This window comes from Salvia hispanica, chromosome 1 (genome assembly GCF_023119035.1).
Source record: "Salvia hispanica cultivar TCC Black 2014 chromosome 1, UniMelb_Shisp_WGS_1.0, whole genome shotgun sequence".
In the NCBI taxonomy this organism is placed as follows: Eukaryota; Viridiplantae; Streptophyta; class Magnoliopsida; order Lamiales; family Lamiaceae; genus Salvia; species Salvia hispanica.
This window is the reverse complement of record NC_062965.1, coordinates 16,337,707-16,362,715: the sequence shown is the minus strand read 5'-3', so window position 1 is coordinate 16,362,715 and position 25,009 is coordinate 16,337,707. Positions and strand designations below refer to the sequence as shown.

Genomic DNA, 25,009 nt, shown 5'->3' with positions numbered 1-25,009 from the left:
TTTTGAAGAAATCAGGAAAGCTGCTTTGCTAGTGACTTTCCAAACTATTAAAAGTGTGTTAACTTTTTTATACTTTGATTATTATATTTCTTTTCAAATTGCAACTTTTTTTTTTACAAAAGTTCAGCCAAATAAAAAAAAAGATTAGCAAGTCTTTATGTATAATTATGCGCCATAATTATAAAGCGAAAACTAAAAGCATATCAGGACAGTATGAAATAATAATAACTACTATAAAGCAATTAAAACATCTTGCAAAAATTCCTGCGGTTTGGCAACTGCAATTTTTTTTATCAACTCTGCAATATTTTTTGAATAAGCTTTTTTGAAATATAGTATTTAGGTAGAGCACCATAATATTTAATTAGGATCCACTAATCATGTTTTTGAATGTGAGTGAGATAAATCCTGCAAACCGGTTTCCTTGGACAGTTGGACTTGTTTTCCATGATGGGCATCCAATCATTGCTTTCAAATAAATAACATTAATTTCTAGCTCCTACATAATATTATTACATAAGTTATTCATAAGTAAAATTTCGAAAATACAGTATTAAATTGACCTTCTGATTTAGCATACCATTTCGAGACATAAATATATTGTTTTAAGTAATACATCGAGTAACTCGTTATATAGCAGTAAAAGTAACAGCTACGAATTGGATTAGTTTCTCCTCAACAAATAATCGCTTGGGCCACTAAAATCCTATCTAATGGGGAGATAGTTGGAGAGGTGACAAAACCCTCCTATTTGACCCCTAAAATATTCACCCTAACCTCCCTTTTTCGTTAGGGGTTTCAAATTCCCACTTCTAACCTTTCAGGAACGAATGATCCGTCGAGAGAAAAAAAATTTACTTTCATTTTTCGGATAAAAAAGAAGATAGGCTTCTTGATTATTCATACTTTGGTCGGATTATAGGTACTGGTCGTTGTCTGTTGAATCTTTTGATTTTTGACCTAAAAAGTTAATAGAAGCTGCTAACCATTTTGTTTATATATCTAATACATCTTCCCATCAAGTTCCTATTGAGATATGATTCACACAAGTAAAGACACTTGTCATTCGTTGATTATCAACTCCATTTTAAGATGTCTAGATCAAAAAATATGACTTTCATATTAAGTTTTGAATCAGTATTTACTATAGAAGAGAGTTGTGAGGCCATGTGTTAAAAGGAGAGACTCATAAGATCACAATGGCGAATGAAACTTTTGTACATTTTTCTTTAATTTATGACGTGATCTATATATCTTGACTGGATTAGAACCAATGAAAAAAAAAATCATTCAGTCAATAAATTTATTAAAACAAAGAGAATGAAACGAAAGATGAAATATAATGATTCAACTAAGTCCTTCCAAACACTTAAAAAGGAATTTTATGTATATACCACAAGAAAAAGAAATTAGGATATCGATTTCTCAAACAAATAAAAATGAAATGAAAGATGAAACATATGTTATAGTACCATGAAATAAAATTTGCTCTCGATGTTCCATTTGTTGGAATCTATGCCCGGTCAATAAACTTTGACCAATTATAATTTCAACGAGATATTTAATTTTGTGAAATTAAATAATATAGTGTCGATCTACGTTCGGAGTAGATGACCGTGGTATATTTATTTTCTCAAATCCGATTCCCGGTGAGTGAGAAATAATTGATTAAAGTTGTGCAAAATTGCAAACTTAATGAGCTATGAGAGAAGCTTAAGGAATAATTAAGAGAGTTAATTATCCCACATTGAAAGTTACAACCTTATTAAACTAGTATTTAATAAGAAGGACTATTACATGTAATAATTATAGTGGACTAAGATGGGTTGTAAGAGCGCCGCCCGCCCCGCCGCGAGCCTCGAGCCCGTGCCCTTGTCCTTGGACTTTGGGCCTGGTCGTGGGCTTGGTGCTTGGGCCTAGTTGCGGGCTTCACCACCGTTTCCACGTCAGCGAGCCAAGCGGGATGCCACCTCGTCGGTATGACGCGGTAAGCCAACGTGGCTGACACGTGATAGTCCGCGTCGTGAACGAGTCTTCTAGACTCGGCTCTCTCTCGTAACCGACGACCGTTACGGTCTAGCATTAATGACGGCCATTATGGCCGTTGACCCCCTGCAGTGGACCGAGCCTATAAATAGGCTAGCCATTCCATCATAAGCTCTCTCTTTCTCTCTGCATTGTTCTTCTGTCGAAGCTCCGCCCTCTCCTCCATCCAGTTCGCCGGAGCGCTCTGCCCTCTCCTCCATCCGGTTCGCCGGAGCTCTGGCTGATAGCGGTCTTTGCTTCACCAGAGACGCAACCGATTTATCTTTGGGGCCGAAACGCCAATCCGAAGAGCACTACCGGGGCGTATCTCGTCTTGCGGAAAGAGGCCTCCTCGACTCGGCTATTTACTGTTTTAAAGTTTGTAGTTTCGGTTTCCATTTGTAATTTTCGTTTCAGTTCTTTTCTGTATTCCTTTTTGGGTTGTATTACGTCCGATTATCTCTTGTAACTCCCTAAAACCAACACCATTTATTTTATTCATCTATGTAATATAACTTAGTAACACAAACATATACTCTAACTTTTATTATTACCAGATAACAAAAGTATTACTATTACAGTTACAGTCCAATGTGTAACTGTGGTGTGAATAGTGTGTTTCAACTTTCAGCTGAAATCCATTATCATCCCAGTTTTACAAAAATAACCAACCACATAACAACGAGGGCCCCTCTCTCTCTATATATTTTTAATCGTTTTTAATTAGTAAAATCATTATCTTATTTTCGTTGGTCAGAATTCTCACTGGCCACTATGACATCCACCATAATTTTTCATTCAAATTATGCTGGGTGGCTTTAATTCAGATTCATGTTGCCAAATAATTGCTCCTAATTATTATTAATAAAAAAGGTATCTCCCATTCGAAATCTTATTAAAATGTTCTACAGTTATTCCTATCTATGGGACAAATAAAAATAAAGGGGCTAACCGTCTCAAAATTGATAAATTTTAACCGATCCCATAACTTTAAATTAATCATAGCAAAAAATTAAAAAAAAAAAACCATAAAGTTTGAATTTATTCGCAATCACTCCGACAATAAAATAGGTCACATATATACAGCATATTATTGATGTTTTTTTAGAAAAAATTCACATAAATTTTTTTGCGAATAAACGACTCTCGACTGTCATATCAAATAATTTCACGATAAATTTCACAATGAGTTAGTAATTGCAAATAAATTCAAGTTGAATGATTTTTTCGACTGATTTTCAAAATCACGAGACAAGCCGCCAATATTCAACCAAAATTCATTTTTTTTTCAAAAAGTTTCCCTCAATAAAAAAGTCTTTATCCTAAAACAAAACCCCAACTTTTTTCAATTTTCAAAGGGTTTGAAGTCAAGTCAAACGGTCAAACGGAGAAGAAAAGGGTGTGACCGCGAAAAAGTGCAACTTTGGGTGATAAAGGAAGTTTAGGGATGTTAATGCAAATACATGAACATTTGTAAGCCGTCAAAAACATAAAAGCCGTTAATCGTTGCCGTTTAAGGAAAAATTAAGGCCGCGGTTAAAAGCTTAAAAAAAGAAAAACAAAACCGCTAATCAACCTAACTGCTCCGCTGGCCAACCGGCGCAGGACACGTGTCAGCACGAGAGCGGTCTCCATTCTCTGTCGACTTCACCTAATAATTTCAAGCTTTACGTACATACATACACACATTATTGTTCGTATTTTGCATCGGATATACATCTTGTTTCGTTATAAATATGAAAAATCATTTCTTTTTTAGGCCCTTTTTGTGAGTAACAGTAATTATTTGTTTGTTAATTATTAATTTTTATTTTATGTAATAAAATAATATGCAAGTGGGTTATCTGAGCTTTTCTTTGGCTCTTGGGTTCATCCAAGCATTCAATCACAGAGAGGTAAATCTCTACAGTTCTTTCTCCAGCTTTTCTATTTTTAGCTCCTTCACTTCATTGTCTGATCCAATCACTGTTGCACACATGTTGATGTTGCTATTTTGGATTCTGTTTGTGTTTTTTTAATTATCCGGGAAAAAGGCCTCTGGATCTAGAGATTTTGTTGGATATTGCTTCACGGATCTCTGTGTTCTGTTGTGGGAATTGGGTAGTGGTTGTTTGTGAAGGGGAATGTTGTGGTTGATTTCACATTTCTGTTGCTATTTTCTCTTTGTTTTTGTTTGAACTCTTTGGTGGAGTAGTTTTGGATTTTTCTAGGAAAAGGGTGTTGGGGAAAACAGTTGAGAGGTACAATTGAAGCAACAAGTTTGAGTTTTTTGATGAGTGATTACTTCTTGATCTCAATTCAAGCTTTGATTTTTAAGCTGGTATGTTGAACTGCTTTTAGTGGTTTCATTTAATAGTACTTTATTTTCCTCTCCTTTCTTTTTGGGTTGGAAGAAAAAAGAAAGAATTTTTCTTTTTCAAGATTTCCTACTATTATGAATTTAGTATCATAAATTCTTGGATTAGCTGCTCACTCATATGAATCTCCCAATCTTTCTTTATAATTCAAGATTGTTTACAGTTAGAAACACATATGAATATGATGGTTGCTGATTTCTCTTTCTCTCTGTGTCTCCTTGTTTAAGATGTGCAGCTTAGGCGGGGTGTGAGATCTTGCTAAGGCCTAACTGGATCCGTCCTCGGAAAGTGAAATGGATCCAGAACCGAAGAAAGGGGATGATTCGCCATCGAACTCTGGCAACTCTCATGGACCACTCCACCCTCAATCACCATTCCCGGATGAAGTGTTGGAGAAAGTCCTGTCGTTCGTAGATTCGCATAAAGACAGGAGCTCAATCTCGCTTGTGCGCAAAGATTGGTATAACGCTGAGAGATGGACAAGATCAAAGCTTTTTATAGGAAATTGCTATGCTGTGTCACCAGAAATTGTGGCTAGGAGGTTCCGGAGAATTAAGAGTGTTACGCTTAAAGGGAAGCCAAGATTTTCGGATTTTAATATGTTGCCACTGGACTGGGGTGCTAATGTGTACCCTTGGTTGGTTATGTTTGCCAAAGTTTACCCTTTCTTGGAGGAGCTGAGGCTTAAGAGGATGACCATCACCGATGAGGGCCTGGAGCTCTTGGCGAAGTCATTCCCTAGCTTCAAGGCCTTATCTTTGTCAAGTTGTGATGGATTCACCGAAAATGGGCTTAAAGCAATTGCCAGTCATTGCAGGTGCTTACTACCTTTATATTTTATAAAGTTAGTTCATTTGTGGCTTCTATTACCAAAACTAGATCGTATAATCTGTTTACTTTCAAAGATGAGTTGCTTTTATTGAAGAAAAATAAACTATGATTTGCTTGTGTTTGTAGCATCCTAATTAATAGCATTACTAATTTAAATTAAATAACGTTTTTTCCATCTAGATGAATAGTCTTACTAATTGTACTTGGATTAAAGTTGTGTTTGTAGGATCCTATTTAATTGCATTTCTAATTTAAATTAAATAACGTATGTGGCTTCTCGATTAGGAATGAAGAAAATGGCTTGCTGTCTTTGTATGCTTCATTATGGATAAGCTGCATTTGCATATACCTGATTACTAAATGAAGATGCTTTTTGTAAATGAGAAATTTATCCCGGAGTCTTTTTATAGTGACCATCTTTTATGGTTGTTCCTTGTTACTTCGCATTTAACTGATGATGTGCCCTTGGTGTGACAGATTTTAAGCAAGTCTGTCTCTTCATGTTTAAGTGCAATTTCTTCGTAGTGATAAATGAACTACTTTGTTTAGTGATACATTCATGGCCAAAATCGATCTACTTGCCTAAGCTGATGCAAAAGGAAATTTAGTACTATCCAAATATATATTATTCGGCATAATAGAGAAAGGCGCTGCCAAGATACTGATAATTAAGAATAAGCATAGCTTGAGAATATTTTTGTAAATGGAAGCCAATAAGAAGGCACTGAAAAAGGATATGCTTGACTATGTTGCAAGCATGAGGTTAGTATACATAGATTGTTCTTGTTGACATTTTTCTGAGTTCGAAGTACTAAAAAGAAGATATTCATATTAGTAGCTAAAAAAGATATAGCTGTTGAACAGAAGACCCAGTTCATGCTATATGACTCAAAGAGAAGCCGATATCTAAGTTTGTGAGTTACTTTCAAAAGCGTGGCTTCTTGCAATGTATGTCGCCCCACTTGGGAACTGTAGGCCGTAGATGATTTCATCTACAGCTTGATTTTATATGATGTATAAATGTGAAGCAGTCCTTGTTAACATTCATGAAGGATATAATTTAATTTGTACATCTGTTTCCAGGAACTTGACTGAGATCAACATACAGGACAGTATAACAGAGGATGTCGGTGGAGGTTGGTTGAGTTGCTTCCCGGAAAACTTTTCTTCGCTGGAAATACTAAACTTCTCTAGTCTTAATAGTGATGTAAACTTTGATGACCTGGAGAGACTTGTTAGCCGGTGCAAACTATTGAGAGTTCTGAAGGTCAACGAGAGCATTACCTTGGATGAATTGCAACGGCTGCTTGTGCACGCTCCTAGACTAACAGAGCTCGGCACTGGCTCCTTCCTGCAAGAACTCACACCTCGCCAATATGAAGACATTGAAACTGCATTTTGTAATTGTAGAAATCTCCAGGTTCTTTCGGGTTTGTGGGAAGCAACTTCCGTATATCTCCCTCTTCTTTATGGAGCTTGTGCCAGCCTGACTTTCTTGAACTTGAGCGTTGCGCCCCTCCAAAGTGGTGAATTCGCAAAGTTTCTTGCTCACTGCCCCAATTTACGATGCCTTTGGGTAAGACTTCGTTTTTACTACTCTACTGAGATTTATTATGGAGAAACTTGATCATAAAATCATCTAAATACACAGTGCTTGAGTCTGATGATGCGTTTTCTTCATGAATCAACATTATTGCAGTTTCTTTCTTCTTCGAAATAGTATTGTTTGATTCTAATGACTAATCTCTTCAACTATAGTTATGTGTCTGATGTCACTTTACTTGTAGGTCATTGATACAGTCGAAGACAAGGGGCTCGAGGCTGTTGGTTTGAGCTGTCCCTTACTCGAGGAGCTACGAGTCTACCCTGCTGATCCATATGACCGGGATCATCGTGATGGAGTGACAGAATTGGGTTTCTTGGCAGTGTCTCGTGGATGCCCCAAACTCCACTATGTTCTCTACTTCTGTAGGAGAATGACTAATGCTGCTGTTGTCACCATAGTACAGAATTGCCCCAATTTCACTCACTTCCGTCTATGCATTATGACCCCGGGCCAACCAGACTATCTCACGAACGAACCCATGGATGAGGCCTTTGGCGCTGTTGTCAAAACCTGCACGAAAATCAAGAGGCTTTCAGTTTCAGGCCTTCTAACTGACCGGACATTTGAGTACATTGGCAAGTACGCGAAAGATCTTGAGACGCTGTCTGTGGCCTTTGCTGGAAGCAGTGATTGGGGGATGCAGTGTATCATGGAAGGCTGTCCCAAGCTGAGGAAGCTCGAGATCAGAGATTGCCCCTTTGGAGACGCTGCCCTGCTGTCTGGACGAGAGAAGTATGAGATGATGCGATCGTTGTGGATGTCTGCGTGCAGTGTGACCATGAAAGGCTGCAAACTGCTCGCGAGGGAGTCTCCAAGGCTCAACGTTGAGGTGATACGAGAGGAAGGAGGGGATGAAGATCAAGCCCTCAAAGTCTACGTCTATCGCTCTGTAGCCGGGCCAAGGAAGGATGCCCCGCCATTCGTTCTCACACTTTGACAGTCGAAGGAAAAAACCATTCTTGGTCAGTCTTTGTTCTCTCCCTTTGCTAAAGAAGTTTCTAGATCCTTCTTCAATAACTCACTGTCATGCTTGCAGGGCAACATTTCTCTATATGATTCGGGTCGAAAAGTCATGGAAGGTTTTCGAAGAAGATATAAATAAGAGAGAGGAGGTAAGTTGTGAAGCTTCCATGGACATGAGGCCTCCAGTTATGAATTTGTAGGGTGGCATTTTCTTTTACCAATTCTTGAAAGAATAGTAGAAAATCAGATGCAAGAAAGATCTCTGCCCCCTTAGTTGATTTTTTCCTATGTTTCTTGTTGTATTGTCAATGGCTTGAGGCTGTTAGAATCGAACGATTAACGATGATGAGGTGGCGCTGCGCGTTTGTGGCGAGTCTCGGCTCTGTCTGAAAGATGATCATATCAGAAAGGTGGAGCAGATTGGAAGTTGAATGTAGTTTATTTATGGTGTTAGTTTTGTAACATCATTTTGTGTAAGTGCATACTAATCTGGGATTAAGGATGGATAATGAGGTACATTTGTTTTAGGTTACTCTTACTACTATGTTTACTTTTTATGAGGAATGCCAGTTTCAGACCTTTTTAATTTCATGTGACTTTAGTGAATGTGTTATGAATTTAAGAAGAGGGAGAAAAGGAAATTTGGAAGGGACCTCAACTTTTAGTGAGTGGCTATATTATTAGGCCAATAAATAGGGTGGTCCTCATTTTAGGTTAAACTTGTTTTGTACTCAAAAGGGGTTCAATTATTATAGACAAATCTTAATTAGAATACTTAGAACTTTTTCCCCTTTTTGTACCAAACATGGGACAGCAATAAAATCAGAGACATTGTATGTATACTTCATTCCATCAATCCTAACTCTTATTTAATCCAAGAACTAAATTAATGCGGTTATGAGAGGCTGCATGTTCCTATGAACTGATTTTTTTAAAAGGTTATTCAAGAATAAAAAGACACTATAATTGAACCTAAATTATTGCATACAAGAATGAAAACACTACATTTATAGTATATTAGTATGGAAGAAAATTTGGTACTATAACATTAGTGTTATCATTGAAATATTCAATGATTAAAAATAGTGACTTTGGCAAAAGAATCAGTCATGACCAATGAAGATGCTTGAGAAGCCGACGAAGATGTTTAAGAGCCAACTAGGGTAGCATGTTTGGTTTGCATTCTTCTATATTCTTACATTGACAAAAAGATGGTGTACTAAAATGTTGATATTAGCTGCTTCATTCTGTTACGGAATTAAAAATATTTAAAAGAACAAAAGCCACGACCAAATATTAACCAGCAAAATAAGTAGTATCATGTTTTATAACTAAAGACAACATTCTACTAAGTAAGATAATCTCATAATCCTACCTGGCCCAATGGGCTTCGAGCTGAGGAGTAGACAAAACATAAAATATTGGGCCTTGAGTGAGGGGAGAGAGAAAAAATAAAATAGTAATAAACGCCGTCTGTGGGAATCGAACCCACGACCACATGGTTAAAAGCCATGCGCTCTACCAGCTGAGCTAAGACGGCTACATTTGTTTCAGCACTTTAATCTTATTTAGTCTGTGTTTCATCGACCGACTCTCAAATTTATCCCTCTCTTAATTGAGATACTCCTCAACCAACCCTAGGTGCAAGCTCCCAAATCCATCACAATTTCGAATCGCTAATTTCCAAAGAAGTTGAAGATTTTCTCGATTAATCGGAGATGCTGAGAGTAGCAGGGAGGAGGCTGTCTTCTCTCTCATGGCTGTCTGCTCAGCCTTCGTCCGCCGCGCTCGCCTCCAGGAATCCCTTCCCGCTCTCTGATTCATCCTCCAATGGCCGCACCGCCTCCGTTTCTTCACCCGCCGATTGCTTCAACTCATTTCCCAGTCTTATCCGAGGTTCCGGAATTTCTCAATTTAGAATTGTTTTGCACTTTATAAATATTTTATTTTTCGCCCCCTTTTTAGCTTTTCGTCTTTTAGAGATTAAATTTTTAGCAAGATTAGATAATTGAAACTTCTGGATTAATATGATTCTGAAACGGCCCTGTTATGATACCTTTTTTTAGTTGTATTATTGATTGAACTGCTCCCTATTTTTGATGTATTTCAAGACATTCAATTTTAGATTGGGACCGTGTCTACTTAGCTGGTATTCTCTATTTGTTGCACTAGATTAGTTTAGGGTTCATATTTCGCTTGAGACACGTTTTAGTGAATGCCCCGTCCATTTCAAATTAGTGCGATTCATTTTTATCAGAATGATCAAGCTTTATAGGGTCTTTGTGACACAATGAGTGTTAGAATTAGCCAACTTTCAAGAATTTCTTTTCAAAGACATGTGATTCTGCGCCATTGCGAAGCACGAGTTGCATACTTGCATGCATGGAGAGTACTTATTTAGCTAGTTTAACTTAAGAAGGTTAATATTTGTGTGAGAAATATATCATAGCAGCTTGGATGCAGTTTTGTGGCTTTTACCTCCTTGGTGTATGGTATTAAGTTTTCAGATTTTATACTCTTTCCTTTGAGATTCCGAAGATTGATATATGCAATCAGCTGTCGTGTGGTCTTTTAGGAGTTGTTTATTGGGTCTTTTTCTTGCTGTCCTTCCCTTTTACTGCCCTGGTTAGTGGTTTAGAGTATGAATAAAGACCCAGTCAGCTACATGTTAACATCCACTGAAGATATTAACGTGTAGGCTATTGCTTTAGCGTTATGGAACTCCACAATGACTTAAATCTAAGGTTTCAATTGTAATGATAAGTTTTTGTAATTTTTTTCATTGTTATTCTGTTCGGCGTTCTGTGCACAGATGACACTTTTGAACATTTATCAACATGCATTTTACTGTACTGAAATTTTGCTATGTCTTTGGGCTTGTCATGTATTCTGATTTAGCTTGAGAGAAGCTGAGCTCTTCATTCACTTCATTATTTTCACTTCTACAAATTTGTCTATTAGCCAAATTTGTCTTCATGTTATTTGCATATCTCCTCTTTTGATTAGATATTTAATATCCCAGTTTACTTTATTTTCAAGTAATTCTTAGTCCATGGGTAGCTTAGTATGGAGTGCACAAATAAATGCACTAGCTGCACTGTCTTGTCAATATGACTCTGTTTTGGTTCCGTTGGCTGGTAAACTGTGAATATGCTTCATTGGTCAGTCAATCATTTATATATAGTTATATAACATATTAAGTGCACATGTAGATGGTTTCCTTATCTCATCATAGTGTGTTGAGAGTTGTTTCCCCATGGTTTCTTAACTTTCTTTTAGCAAGTCTTCTTAAATTGATTTTGGTCTGGGACATATGCTAACAATATATCAACCTTTTTTGTAAACTTTTGCAGGCTTTTCTTCTAATGCCATTGCTCCAGGACAGGATATTGGTTTGATGTCTGAACTGCCTACAGTGGCAGCGATTAAAAACCCTAGCTCAAAGATTGTCTATGATGAGCACAACCATGAGAGATACCCACCTGGTGATCCTAGCAAACGTGCATTTGCGTATTTTGTTCTAACTGGAGGGAGGTTTGTGTATGCATCACTGGCCCGTCTCCTGGTACTCAAATTTGTTCTGAGCATGTCTGCCAGTAAAGATGTCCTTGCTCTTGCTTCCCTGGAAGTTGATCTATCCAGCATTGAACCCGGGACAACTGTTACTGTGAAGTGGAGAGGAAAGCCAGTTTTCATAAGGCGCCGTACTGAAGATGATATCAATTTGGCCAACAGTGTTGACCTCGCCTCCCTTCGTGATCCACAGGAGGATGCTGTTAGGGTTAAGAATCCTGAATGGCTTATTGTTATTGGGGTGTGCACCCATCTGGGTTGCATTCCTTTGCCAAATGCCGGTGACTTTGGAGGTTGGTTCTGCCCGTGTCATGGCTCTCACTATGACATATCTGGTAGGATCCGTAAAGGACCTGCACCATACAACCTAGAGGTTCCCACATATTCCTTCCTGGAGGAGAACAAGTTGATGATCGGATGAGAAGTAACTTTGTTCTTTTTTTTCATTTCCTGCACCAAGAGCCAGAACCCGGAAGATTTTATAATCTTTTTATGCTTGTTTGTAAGTTGTAATTTCGTCTTTAAGGATGCCCAGTCATGCTTCATTTGACTTGGAACAGGGGCTCATGTTTTTTAAATAATGCTGGCAACTTTCTCTTTATTCTACCTGTAAACAGTTGGTTTCTGATATTATGATCTTTAGAAACTCTTTGTTGATTCTTGATGATTTTTTGCAGTAAAATTTTCCTCAACATGAGAAATTGTGTATGAAAGTGCAGCTGTAGAATATGGGAGGCAATGTGTGGTAATTGATACTATAAAATTACAACCATTGTAACAAAGGAATAAATCTTAAAATGAACAGCCTCTCGAATCGATCCGTATCAGCAATCTTGAATGGGTACCAACTTCAGAGGCCCTCCTACACAATCGGGAAGCTGGCTCTCATCGATATCTTCAAGTAGGGTAGCTCGTAGTTTTTTGTCCTCAACGAAAACAATCTGGAAAAAAGTATGAGTAAGTTAATCTGTCTTTGGAAGAGGAATGTAGGTGGTGTTTGCAAATAAACCTTTTTCTTTGTGTTCTTGTCAATAAAAGGGTAAACCATCTTCCAAGCAGTCATAAATATGTAGGGCACATTGATGATCAACAACTTGCCCAGCCTCTCAGGGTAGCAATCCTGCCACAAATTCGAGCTCGTAAAGATCGTAGGCATTCCTTTTCTACTTGCATATGGTGAAAAGAGAGAATTCATACTTGCAGAATAGATAAAGCAGCAAGATAGCCTCTTATGTCACTGTTAACATAACCCCATCCTTGTAGATCAGCAATGGAAGTGAACTTCTCATGTCCACTTGGCATTCTGATATAGCAGAATGTAACAGACTTACATGAATATAGAAGTACTATTTTTGGAAATAACCATGAACTTATAAAACCAACAAGATTACCTGGCACAAATTTTCTCAAGAGTGTAAATAACAAATCCTGCCAGAAATAAGGAAACAATAGTTAAAGCAAAGCAATCCAAAAGTATATATACATAAAGCATAATGATCCACCAAAATTTGCTCATTAAACATTATTCTCGATGGTAGGATCGTACATCAACTCCAAACTAGCAGCCATTGTCGTCCCACATCCTCTCTCGAGCCTCTCCCATCCTTGGAGTTGGAGACCGTTTCATGGTTTTGACACGGTAAGTGCATCTCTCCACGAGGAAAGACAGAGTAGAAGGAACAAAGTCCCTCACAAACACCTTTGCAAAATTTTAAATCTCCACAAAAATTTGAAGGGACTTTTATTGAAAAGCCTCTAGCTCGAGAGCCGGAGAGTTGATGTGGAACGACAATGGCTACTCGTTTGAAGCTAATGTACGACCCTACATTCGAGAAGTACGTTTTACAATTAAAAGTATAACAGACACAATTGCTATGCAACATAGTAGTAAAAAAGTAAGAAAACTAGATTCAACTAAGACAATTGCTTACGCTTAAACTCTTCCACGGTAGTGGAAGCAGGCTTATGCCGAGCAGCAAAAACAACGACAATTGGCCGTCCAGCCTTATCATATCCTTGCATAAACAGCTTATTCTGAGCCAGATCATTAGGAATCTCCGATGGAGATATAAATCCATTCGGAATAGCTTCCCTCCTCCATTTCAAATACTTGAGAAACATTGCCGACGCCTTATCGACATCCAGATCACGAGCTCGAAGAAATCTACGGATCATCAAGTCATCCACATCCTTCAAAACCCCCCCAAACACACAACCTCAGCTAATGTTAATTGAGAAATTCCAAATTCACAAATTTCTACTGCTCATTTTTTTTCCTACAAAACTAATTGAATAATGAGAATTAATAGGAGGAGAAGTGACCTTAGCAGAGGGATCTTGTTTGATGACGAGAGCTTTCATAGCTTGAATTTTATTTTGCTCCATTTCTTCTCTCTTCTCAGAGGTGAGCTCAGCGTCTTTCGCATCTTCCGACGAGACGGTGAGGGACTGAAACTTCTGCCGGAGATAGGAAGTCATCTTCCCCCTCTTCTCTCACTAATCAAGAGAGAGAAGATGGAGGCGAAGATATAAATAGAAACTCCACGATCTGCATAAAATAAAAAGTTGTTGAGATAATTAAACGTTTAATAAATAGGGAAAAAGGAGGTAGTTGATAGAGGTTGTACAGTTGGATCGACGTCCCGTCTCAATTCTCTGGTATTTTCGGGAATTTGAATATATTTTGCATTATTCTCTTCTCTGTTTGAACAAAAGATGAAACTGACGCTTTAGAAATGGAGTAATAGCTATAGGCAATAAAGACAGTGACCGGTATTTAACAGATACCCAAGCTAACGACTTTTATGATCTGGAAGGATAGGAAAATGATTTTTGTGGTAATAAATAAATTAGGTAATGAATATACGATTTTTTTTACATGTATTCTTATTGTCATATACTTCTACATTTTGCTGAAATTCCATGCTTCTAGGAGGTAGTCGTACACACTAGTCTTGTTTTTTCCGACATGTGTTTAAGAAATACCAAGACATATGAGCAGAAAAAATTGATAGAAATCTAAATTTTAGTTTATATATTAGTTTTATAATGATATATGAGTGAAATAAGTTAATATTATGTATAATCTTATTATTTTTAACAAAAGTAAATTGAAAATTCTATTGACTAATGAAACAACTTAAAATGAGACTTTTACTGCCGGATAGAAAAATTATGATTTAGGCATTTAGCCCTTTGTGAATGGTAAACGCTATTTTTAAGCTCAATCTATTCTTCTTGGAGAAAGCCTTCCCGCTGCCACCTGTCACAACCGGCGGCATCATTGGCCGTCAGTTGTAGCAGGTGGAAGTACTTTTAAGTCATGGTCATTTTTTATCCAGGGGCAATTTTTTAATCTTATGTATAAAAATGAATTATCTTTCATACCTTTGTGAGCATTTAAATGTTTATGATATACTAATGAATAGTTTTATATATTTATTTTTTATTAATTACCAAAGAAAAAACTTTTGTGTTTAATTTTGGGTGGTCAATACACAATATTTCATTACTCAGCACTCTTGAATGGGTACCAACTTCAGTGGCCCTCCGACACACTCAGGAAGCTGGCTCTCATCGATATCTTCGAGTAGGGTAGATCGAAGTTTGTTGCCCTCCACGAAAACAATCTGAAAAGAGATGCTATAAGTTAATGTGTCTTTGGAAGTGAAATGCAAGTAGAATTTGCAACGAGACCTTTTTCTTCGTGTTTTTGTCGATAAATGGGTAAACTATCTTCCAAACAGCCACAAATATGTAGGGCGAATTGATGATCAACAGCTTGCCCAGCCTCTCAGGGTAGCAATCCTGTCACAAAATCAAGCTCATGAAGAGCATATGCATTCATTCTCGACCACCATATGCTGGCATCACTGCCAGTTTTTAACAAAAAAGAATCATACTTGAAGTATAGATAAAGCAGCAAGATATCCTCTTATGTCACTGTTAACATAACCCCATCCCTGTAGATCAGCAATAGAAGTGAACTTCTCGTGTCCGCTAGGCATTCTGAAGTAACAGAACCAAACATGAATATACTCCTTTTAGAAATAGGATGAGGCCAGAGACATAGGTGATCTTAAGACAAACAATTACCTGGCACAAATTTTCTCAAGACCATAAATATTAAATCCTGCCAGAAATAAGGAAACAATGGTTAACGCGAGACTATGTTCTTATGCTGAACATGACACATAAGGCAATCCAGGAAGTACATACACATATAGCAAAATGATCCACCAAAATCCAAACTTGAGGTGGAAGAACTGATCCAACTTTATGGTTTCCAATTTTTTTTTTTAAAACATCTTTCTCGCTGGTAGGATCGTATATCAACTTCAAACTAGAAGTTGGAGTTGGAGGCATTTTGATAAAGACCATTACATGATTTTTACAAAGCCATTCTCCATGTTGGAATGGAAAGAGACCATTTTCAGAAAAAGGAAGAGACCATTTTAGTAAAAAGGAAGAAAACTATATTCAGAAAGCCAACTAAGAGAAGTATTTCCGATTACTGGTGTGATTGCTTACGCTTAAACTCTTCGACAGTAGTGGATGCAGGCTTATGCCTGGCAGGAAAAATGACGACAATCGGGCGTCCAGCCCTATCATATCCTTGCATAAACAACTTATTCTGAGCCAGATCATTCGAAATTTCCGATGGAGATATGAAACCATTTGGAATAGCTTCTCTCCTCCATTTCAAATACTTGATAAACATAGCTGATGCCTTGTCAACATCAAGATCACGAGCTCGAAGAAATCTACGGATCATCAAGTCATCCACATCCTTCAAAACCCCCAAAACATAATCCCAACTAGAGTTAATTGGGGGGACAATAGAGTCGAAAGGGCTACTTGATCTCATGAACACTACTTCAATTGAAATTTTAACCATCATCATGGCCTAATCAGAGCTCAAATTCAGCAAAAAAAAAAAAAGCTTAGGATACACACACATTCAACTCAATGAGCCTGGATTCAATATCAGTCAACATTTAGCTTACATACTTCCATTTTAAGGATATCTCAACAGAAAACAAAGAAGTCTAAACTAGCCAAGTATGAAGCACTAATGCACTTACAAAAGGCTTCGTATATCTAACTCATTGCTGTATTGGACATTTGTTGCACTAATCTACAGCTCTTGAAGTTCATCGAGGCAAAGCGAGTTCTGATCTTCATTGATTGCAATCAAATCCTTACATTTACTGATCACTTTGAGTCTTTTAACATCCAATTGTTAAACAGAGACAATGATATTGGTTTCACTGGTTTACCAGATTATAGGATTCAAATACCCAAATAAACTCATTTGTTTCATGAAATTATCACAGGCCATGAACCCTAACATTCAAAATTAATTTGATTTACCACAAAACAGATCAAATTAGAATAAATAGGGGAAAAATTGATTGAATTAACCTCAGCTGAGGGATCTAGTTTGACGACGAGAGCTTTCATGGTTTGAATTCGAGTCCGCTCCGTTTCTTCTCTGCTCTCGGAGGTGAGCTCACCGTCTTTTGCATCTTCCGACCTCGACGAGACTGTGAGAGACTGAAACTTCTGCCGAAGATACGAAGTCATCTCCTCGTTTTCTCTCACTACAAGCAATGAACAGAGAGAAGATGCAGTAGTTGGATCGCCCTCCCTTTTCAATCCTCTCATTGTCTTCTCCAAACTCCATCTTTCAATTCTGATTGTGAATACTGTTATTGACAGTTAGAAGAATATGTACCCTTTATTTATATCTTAGTTTTTTCGCAATTTTTTGCTCTACTTTACGATCTGAAAAGATTATTAAATGATTTTTGTGGCTATAATTTATTAGAATACAGTTATTTTTATACATGTATTTTTATTGTTTCAATTCCACGAACTCATATGGGGTGGATTCATATACTACTCCCTCAGTCGGAAAAAAAAAATAGTCAGGAAAAAGTAGATAAAGTATGAGGGAGAAAAGTGAGAAAGAAAGAAGAAAAAAAATAAGAAAGATAATAAGAGAAAATGGGTAAAATATGAGTTAAAGTTTTCATTTTTGAAACAAGATTTTTTTTATGAGCATTCTAAAATGACAAAATGATGGAGTACTAATTTTTGTGGATGGAGAAAATATTTTTTTGGGGTTTAGCGCCAATAATTTAAAAATAATACTAGTAGTAGTAATAGTAGTATATAAGAATATAATCATCCCAACTATATATGAATAATAAGTTATTAACTCATATCCTCCGTCCACAAACAATAGATCACTTTTGCCATTTTGGGACATCCACAAAAAATAGATCACTTTCTTAAAATGGAATGTTTATCTCTCATATTTTACTCACTTTTTCTCCCTATCTCTCTTACTTTACCTACTTTTTCTCCCCCCCTTTCTTATTTTATCAATTCTACATTAAAACTCATACTATACACAAAGTGATCTATTTTTTGTGGACAGAGGGATTACTATTTTTTTCCCCACGAAACGACCTATAAATGTGGGCCGTCCACTGTTAATGTTGAGATTATTAGTCATAATTCATATTTTACTCACATAGTCCATAGGTCACGTGACTCACAATTAATAATAAAAATAGAAGAGTACATTAGTTAATTCCATAAATCCAAAATTCAATTTTTATCATTTTTTTTTCTAGTATATTCACGTCGCTAGAATCAAAGGAATTTTGATTATTCCTTTTCAGCAATCCCTATCGGTGAAAGAGTTGAGTTTTTAAATATCACAAAAGCAACCTCTTTAAAGATGCAAGTATGCAACTAAGAATCAACAACTTGAGAATATACAAATGTGGAAAAATCCTATCAATTTGTGTATGCATGCAAGTATATATGCAACCTTGCTCAAAGTTTTGCGATTGGTAATGATGAGTGAGGAATTACAACAATTCCTATAATGAATTCATATCATTTGTTTTAGCCATGTTCAAAGTTGAGCAACACGTTTTCATTTTTCCATATGATTCATAAGTATTTTCAGTATTTTATTATCATCTAGTTCGTCACTTTGATTTCCAGAATCTCAACAAATCGCTTTCGAAGAATCACGAGATTCAATATATGGCCTATGCTGAAATTCGATTGGGTCCAAATCCAGCCCCAATTTGGAATTTTGGATGTCATGCTCCAATTAATATTTTTAATTTTGTTTCGCATGCATAATTTTGTCTATACAAATTAATATAAAGAGAGATCTTAATCCCCTCATTGCAAAACATGCATAGCCCATTTTGCTATGCCACGTTTAATTAATCTAATCTTGGTATTAAGTTCGCCTTGCATATAAACCAGATATGCAACTATACTCGTGATAGCATGAGAACTCTCTAAGTGAGAAAGAGGAGAAAAAGTAAGAAAGAAAGATAAGAAAAAATGAATGAAGTATGTGAAAAAAATTTCAATTTGGATACTTGTAGACATCCCAAAATAACAAAATGAGACTATTTTTCATGGACGGAGGGATTAATTTTTTTAAAATTTAAATAAAGATCAAGCTTTTATTAATTTATATGTTTTTCATTCTCTATAGTTATATAGCACACTATGATAACAATCAATAATAATTTATAATTAAAATTATGACACCATAATATAGTCTATTAAATGACAATAGTAATAATATTAATTATATTATTATTTTATTATATCACACCTCGTTGAAAACTATATAAAATTATGAAACATTAGTATTCTGTCACAATTTAATAAACTACAACTAATGTTCAAATATACAGTATGGTATAGCTCCGTAGATCAATATTCTAACTATTGATTTGTTGTATACTACGAATATGGTGTGCATATTAATTAGTAAACATATTGTAATGTTATGCCACCACGCGTATAAGCGTATTGTTGTTTAAAACATTACTATTATGTTTAAATCATTATTTATATAAATTTAAAAATACGATCCATCAAAATTTGCCCATTAAATTCAATATCAATTGAAATCCAATCAAATTGAAGACCAATTAAAATCTACAATTATTCAATTAACTCTAAAACTAGTTAAGATCCCCGGATTACTCAATTGAATCTAAAGACTAATCAAGTTTAAAATGTAAACTTACTAATTATATATATACTCCGTATATGGAGTACTAATACCACTGTACTAGGTCATCTTCTGATACTTATAGCACCCTAATTCAAAATTGAGACCAAATCTACACTCTTAGATTTTAAAATGAGTGGATGAGATTAAATCTTACGAATCTCAATAAATAGTAAACAAAATATCAATAAAAGGGTAAGATCGTCATTTTGTTATCATATCATATTTTTCGTGTTTTTTTATTTATATCAACATAGTATATAACAAATATCAACACAATGACATGAATATCTCAATATAAGTACATGAAAATATCAACACATATTTATTGAGATTTTTACATGGTTTTATTGAGATTTTATATGCATTATATAGAAATTTTTTGATGTATTTGTTGATAAAAATATGTTATCAACATTTACGAAAACTGAAATAAAAAATATCAAATTTCATCATTCGAACGTCGTCGGAACATATGCAATTGAAATTTCGTTAGAATCCTTATAAAATTACCTTTAATTTAATATATTTTTTGCGAAAAAATAATTTAAATCGAGAGAGTTACGTAAATTTAAAGTTTTAGGATAATTTTAGTAAGAGGGAATTGACATTAATACCCTTTAGTTTTAATTAATAATAATTTGAATTTAAAATATAATCTACTTGGCATTATATCCACCACTAGATCTTATAATCTAATAATTAAGAATTGGTCTTGATTTTAGATTGATAATTAGTTAGCAATTGATCATCTCCCACTAATACTATGTATTAATTAATTAATTAGTACTCTCTTCGTCCATAATAATTATCACACTTTTTTTTTTTTTTTTTCCACAAAAGATATGTGACATTTCTTTTTTTAATTTTTTTTTCTCGCACATTAATTAAGAACTAGTTACTAAATTATTTTAATAACATATTATATGATATACTTAATTGAAAGTAGAGGAAATAAATGGGTGTGGTAGAATCGCAACACAAATTGACTTTTTCACCTTTTTAAGTGCATCAAATTTAATTGCAACGGTCCAATTTTCTCAAAAACAATTGTTTAGATGAGGATGCACCATATTAGAAATTGTGAAGTCACCACAGCTGTAATATGCATAAAAGAAAAACGTAGTAAAATTCATGAACCCACAATTTCTTAGTTGTATATATTACTAAAGTGTCTCATTATTTATTTTAACAACTGGGGTTAATAATATTTAATATATTTTGATTTTCAGATTATAGCGTTCTGGAAAAATGTTTACAATGTTTTTAAATTTTTCTCAATTTTCACTATATTCCATAAAATATATTTATATACAAAAAAGTTTCCTCTGAACTGATAGGATTTTTTTGCCTAGAACTTTCATTTTATTTCTCAAATATTGATATACTTTATGAAATACAAAAACAATGTTAGTTTTTATGTGTGTTGAGGTGAGAAAAATCCCTCCGTCCACAACAAAAAGAATCATTTTTTCATCACCAAATTTTGTAGACAGGAACATTTTACGAATAATGTTAAAAGTCAAATACATTTGATGCAAAAACAAAAAATGAGGACATATTTCAAAATACATTGCACTATAAACCCATAAATTAGTAATCAAGTTACTTTGATTAAGATAAACCATTTAAATTAATATACGTACACCTCAAATGCCTTTAATTTGAAGAATGCCTCTCAAACAATCGATCAACCAACACATACCACCATCAATATAGTTAAATAAAGTGATGAGAATTTACAAGAGTGATAAATGCATTAAATCCTAGTAGATAACACGTCATTTAGGATAATCTTACATTTAACACATCGGTCAACGTCATAAGAAACCAATACTAAACCACAATTACTTACACATTTGTATCATTCGTGAATCACTATCTTACAATTTCCCATGTAAATATGTGACAAATTATTCAACAAACTTCATTTTATTTAAAATAAAACAAACTTCGACTCGGATTGATTCGATTCGATCCCCAAAAAGGGAAAATATATCTTTCTAGAAAATCTTGAATAATTGTAATCGGATATACTGCATTATCCATTAGTTAAATAGGCAATTTAATCCCAACGATTATTAATAGCAAGAAATCCTAATTTACTTTCTATAATCTCATTCAAAATTAGTTTACTCCAAAATTAAATTAATTTTGACAATAGAAAACTAAAACTCATGATAAGCAACCGGTATTAATTCTTGTATGGAGTATTAATTTAACTTAATATTATTTAATCCATTAAACCAAAAATCAGCAAAAAAATATTTGAATAAAGACTAAAAAGATCAATGACAAATGTACTCGTTGACTCTCAAGTCTAAATTAGTCAATAACCAACTGTAAATAGGAATATCATATCCATATAATAATTGCATTAATTTCATTAGCAAAATAATCGTTTGGTAATAATATCCCATATATTATCCGCAAATTAAATTCAATTTTACACCCCCATTTTAAGACAGTTTTGATTAATGATTTTCACACTAAATTAGTATTTTTTGGTCATTCCGCGTCACCTTATCTGAGAAAATATAATCCATTTTATCCAATAACAATTTTAGTACTTAGTACATCTGTTTTGCCAGCTAGAGATATTTTTCAAATTAATTCTTGATTCATCTATTTATAGCCCTCACTCAATTCATTCCTCTCATCCTTCTCTGTATATCATTCCTTCTCCTTCTTAAAATTCACTAAGGAAAAAATGGCTGGTGGTGGTATTGGCTCCACCCCTCGCAAGGGGAAGGAATATCCCGGAAAATTGACGGCACACGTGATTGTCACGTGTGTTGTCGCGGCCATGGGTGGCCTTATTTTTGGTTACGATATTGGAATTTCCGGTAATTTTTATTTCTTTTTTTTTTTTTAAATTTTTAAATTTTTTTGAATGTGTGGTTAATGGTTTGTGTTTGATGAGTTGTAGGTGGTGTGACATCTATGGATTCTTTCTTGGAGAAGTTCTTCCCATCCGTGTACCGGAAAGAGAAAGCGGACAAGTCGACGAATCAGTACTGCAAATTCGACAGCGTGCCGCTGACTCTGTTCACGTCGTCGCTGTACTTGGCGGCGCTGGCTTCTTCCATTGTGGCTGCGACGGTCACCCGAAAACTCGGGAGGAAGCTCTCAATGCTTTTCGGTGGCGTGCTTTTCTGCACGGGTGCTCTGATCAACGGCTTTGCTTACTCTGTCTGGATGCTCATTCTCGGCCGCCTTCTTCTTGGAGCTGGAATCGGCTTTGCCAATCAGGTATAGACAGTGGCTGACGCAGAAATTTTTTGATAAAGACTATATATTAAAAGTTTTTGTGTTTGGAATTTTATTATAATGATTTGTATATAAATTTTTTTGTGACGATAGATACTATTGCATAATAACATAAGATTCAATGATTTAGTCAAAATTGATAATTAAACTGAAACTATTATATAAATCTGCAGTCGGTACCACTCTACCTTTCAGAGATGGCTCCGTACAAATACAGAGGCGCATTGAACATCGGCTTCCAGCTGTCGATCACGACGGGCATCCTCGCCGCAAACGTGCTCAACTACGGGTTTGCGAAGATCAAGGGAGGGTGGGGCTGGCGGCTTAGCTTGGGCGGCGCGATGGTCCCGGCTCTCATCATCACGGTCGGATCACTCGTCCTCCCAGAGACGCCCAACTCCCTCATTGAGCGCGGGAGTCAAGAAAAAGCCCGCGCCGAGTTGAGAAAAATACGCGGTGTCTCTGACGTGGACGAGGAGTTCGACGACCTGGTGGCGGCGAGTGTCGCCTCCAAGAAGGTGGAGGACCCCTGGAGGAACCTCCTCCAGAGGAAGTACCGGCCCCACCTCACCATGGCCGTCATGATCCCGTTCTTCCAGCAGTTTACCGGGATCAACGTCATCATGTTTTACGCTCCCGTGTTGTTTAAGACCATCGGGTTCGGCGCCTCTGCCTCTTTGATGTCGGCTATTGTCACGGGCGCTGTCAACGTTGTCGCGACGTTGGTTTCAATCGTCACTGTTGATCGTTGGGGGCGACGCTTCCTTTTCCTCCAGGGTGGAATCCAAATGCTTATATGTCAGGTAAAAAAACACTTATTTTATAATTTTAAATAAAAAATAAAAAATAAAAAAACGCAGCGTGTTTTTTTATTTTTTATTTAAGTACAGCGTTGCTGAACGCTGATGGCATGATGTTTGTAACATTGGGCAGGTTGCTGTAGCCATCCTCATTGGGATGAAATTTGGGGTGGATGGAAACCCGGGGCAGCTGCCCAAGTGGTACGCGGGCGTGGTGGTGATGTTTATTTGCGTCTATGTGGCTGGGTTCGCGTGGTCGTGGGGACCGCTGGGGTGGTTGGTGCCTAGTGAGATTTTCCCGCTCGAGATCCGGTCAGCGGCCCAGAGTTTGACCGTTGGGGTCAACATGATCTTCACTTTTATTGTGGCTCAGGTGTTTTTGTCTATGCTATGCCACATGAAGTTCGGGTTGTTCTTGTTTTTTGGATTCTTCGTGCTGGTGATGACCTTCTTCGTATACTTTTTACTGCCTGAGACAAGGAATGTTCCGATCGAGGAGATGGCGATGGTGTGGAAGAACCACAAGTTCTGGTCGAGATTCATGGAGGATGATAATGAAATCGATCAACAAAGAGAGTGACTCGGATTATTTGGATGTGAACCAAAATATATTTGATGTTTTTCAAACTCAATTGGTGTGAGATTCTATTGTTAAATTTCACTTATTTTTTAATCTTGAGAAATGGTGTATAATATTTAGTTATTGTACGAGGAATATTGTATGGTCCCATTGTAATTTGATTTACGATTGTGTTTTTATTGAGCTTTATTGGAGGGAAGAATTCTCTTTACATCTCCTGTTGTTATATTATCCACTTGCATAAAGTCAATATGTTGACGTGTGTTCGAATTTGAATCCTCAACTAACCATGGAATGGAATTACGAACTCTAGTTGTAAATAATTTAATAACATAATATTCTATATGCATTTTAAATTAATTTTCATTTAATAATTTAATTTCTAGATCTTTTATGTAATTTTTCCTTGTCGTATTTCCTTTTTTCATTAAAGTTTCTAATATAAATCAAATCACCATGGGGTATAAATATAAGTATAAATCACCAATGCTATAATAATGGAATCATTTATTTCAATATATGAAAAGTATAAGAAGAGGTTAAGAATATTCCTTTTAAAAATTAAAATTACATAGAGAAATACGTACTATGTAATAACAATTAATTATAAGAATCAGATTATATTAAAAAAAATTAGTTATTCTAGCTCTCTTCTTTCCAAAAACAAATTACTTGGTGGATATTTTAAATTTTATTTCTCGCAATTAATGAGTAATTTTTATACTGAAGATAGAGGAATGATAATGTGTATATCTTCCTAAATTAACGTGGGAGGTGATCAAATAAAATGAAATTTCAATCACAAATTAACAATGCAGAAATTCCTTAATTTTGCAGAAATGGTGAAAAATGATAAAATTGTCCCAATAATTTACATTAATTATGTTAATTTATCTACACTAATTAAAATTATGCTGAAAACCAAGAATTGTTTGGTTTTGA

General features: G+C 35.7%; 5 protein-coding genes and 1 non-coding gene across 9 annotated transcripts; 3 read left to right on the top strand and 3 right to left on the bottom strand.

Annotated features, from left to right (window-relative positions):
• Positions 1-3,770: 3,770 nt before the first annotated feature.
• LOC125200934 (protein TRANSPORT INHIBITOR RESPONSE 1-like) lies at positions 3,771-8,373 on the top strand. 4 transcript variants are annotated; one of them, XM_048098772.1, is made up of 5 exons: positions 3,771-3,920; positions 4,610-5,199; positions 6,297-6,789; positions 7,001-7,781; positions 7,856-8,373. In XM_048098772.1, exons 2-4 carry the CDS (start codon positions 4,676-4,678, stop codon positions 7,754-7,756), a joined length of 1,773 nt encoding a protein of 590 aa, XP_047954729.1. In that variant the 5' UTR covers positions 3,771-3,920; positions 4,610-4,675; the 3' UTR covers positions 7,757-7,781; positions 7,856-8,373. The 4 variants fall into 4 exon arrangements, with proteins under 4 accessions (XP_047954729.1, XP_047954731.1, XP_047954730.1 ...); XM_048098774.1 differs by having other exon boundaries at positions 3,785-3,920; positions 4,618-5,199; XM_048098773.1 differs by lacking the exon at positions 3,771-3,920 and adding an exon at positions 3,949-4,345 and having other exon boundaries at positions 4,618-5,199.
• An 876-nt stretch (positions 8,374-9,249) lies between these two features.
• TRNAK-UUU lies at positions 9,250-9,322 on the bottom strand. The gene has a single exon. It is a non-coding gene; the product is annotated as a tRNA-Lys (tRNA).
• Positions 9,323-9,402: 80 nt separating this feature from the next.
• Positions 9,403-12,012, top strand: LOC125212679 (cytochrome b-c1 complex subunit Rieske-4, mitochondrial-like). The gene is made up of 2 exons (XM_048112913.1): positions 9,403-9,678; positions 11,136-12,012. The coding sequence occupies exons 1-2, from the start codon at positions 9,501-9,503 to the stop codon at positions 11,774-11,776; spliced, it is 819 nt and encodes a 272-aa protein (XP_047968870.1). The 5' UTR covers positions 9,403-9,500; the 3' UTR covers positions 11,777-12,012.
• Positions 12,013-12,056: 44 nt separating this feature from the next.
• LOC125212690 (phosphatidylinositol transfer protein 3-like) lies at positions 12,057-14,139 on the bottom strand. The gene is made up of 7 exons (XM_048112924.1): positions 13,983-14,139; positions 13,678-13,903; positions 13,287-13,545; positions 12,747-12,783; positions 12,553-12,658; positions 12,365-12,475; positions 12,057-12,296 (listed from the first exon to the last, which is right to left on the bottom strand). Exons 2-7 carry the CDS (start codon positions 13,831-13,833, stop codon positions 12,180-12,182), a joined length of 786 nt encoding a protein of 261 aa, XP_047968881.1. The 5' UTR covers positions 13,834-13,903; positions 13,983-14,139; the 3' UTR covers positions 12,057-12,179.
• Positions 14,140-14,776: 637 nt separating this feature from the next.
• On the bottom strand, positions 14,777-17,054 carry LOC125212670 (phosphatidylinositol transfer protein 3-like). Its single transcript, XM_048112902.1, has 6 exons — positions 16,780-17,054; positions 15,886-16,144; positions 15,451-15,487; positions 15,258-15,363; positions 15,052-15,162; positions 14,777-14,984 (listed from the first exon to the last, which is right to left on the bottom strand). The coding sequence occupies exons 1-6, from the start codon at positions 17,020-17,022 to the stop codon at positions 14,868-14,870; spliced, it is 873 nt and encodes a 290-aa protein (XP_047968859.1). The 5' UTR covers positions 17,023-17,054; the 3' UTR covers positions 14,777-14,867.
• A 5,073-nt stretch (positions 17,055-22,127) lies between these two features.
• LOC125220909 (sugar carrier protein C-like) lies at positions 22,128-24,246 on the top strand. The gene is made up of 4 exons (XM_048123044.1): positions 22,128-22,263; positions 22,347-22,669; positions 22,861-23,490; positions 23,621-24,246. Exons 1-4 carry the CDS (start codon positions 22,128-22,130, stop codon positions 24,065-24,067), a joined length of 1,536 nt encoding a protein of 511 aa, XP_047979001.1. The 3' UTR covers positions 24,068-24,246.
• Positions 24,247-25,009: the final 763 nt, after the last annotated feature.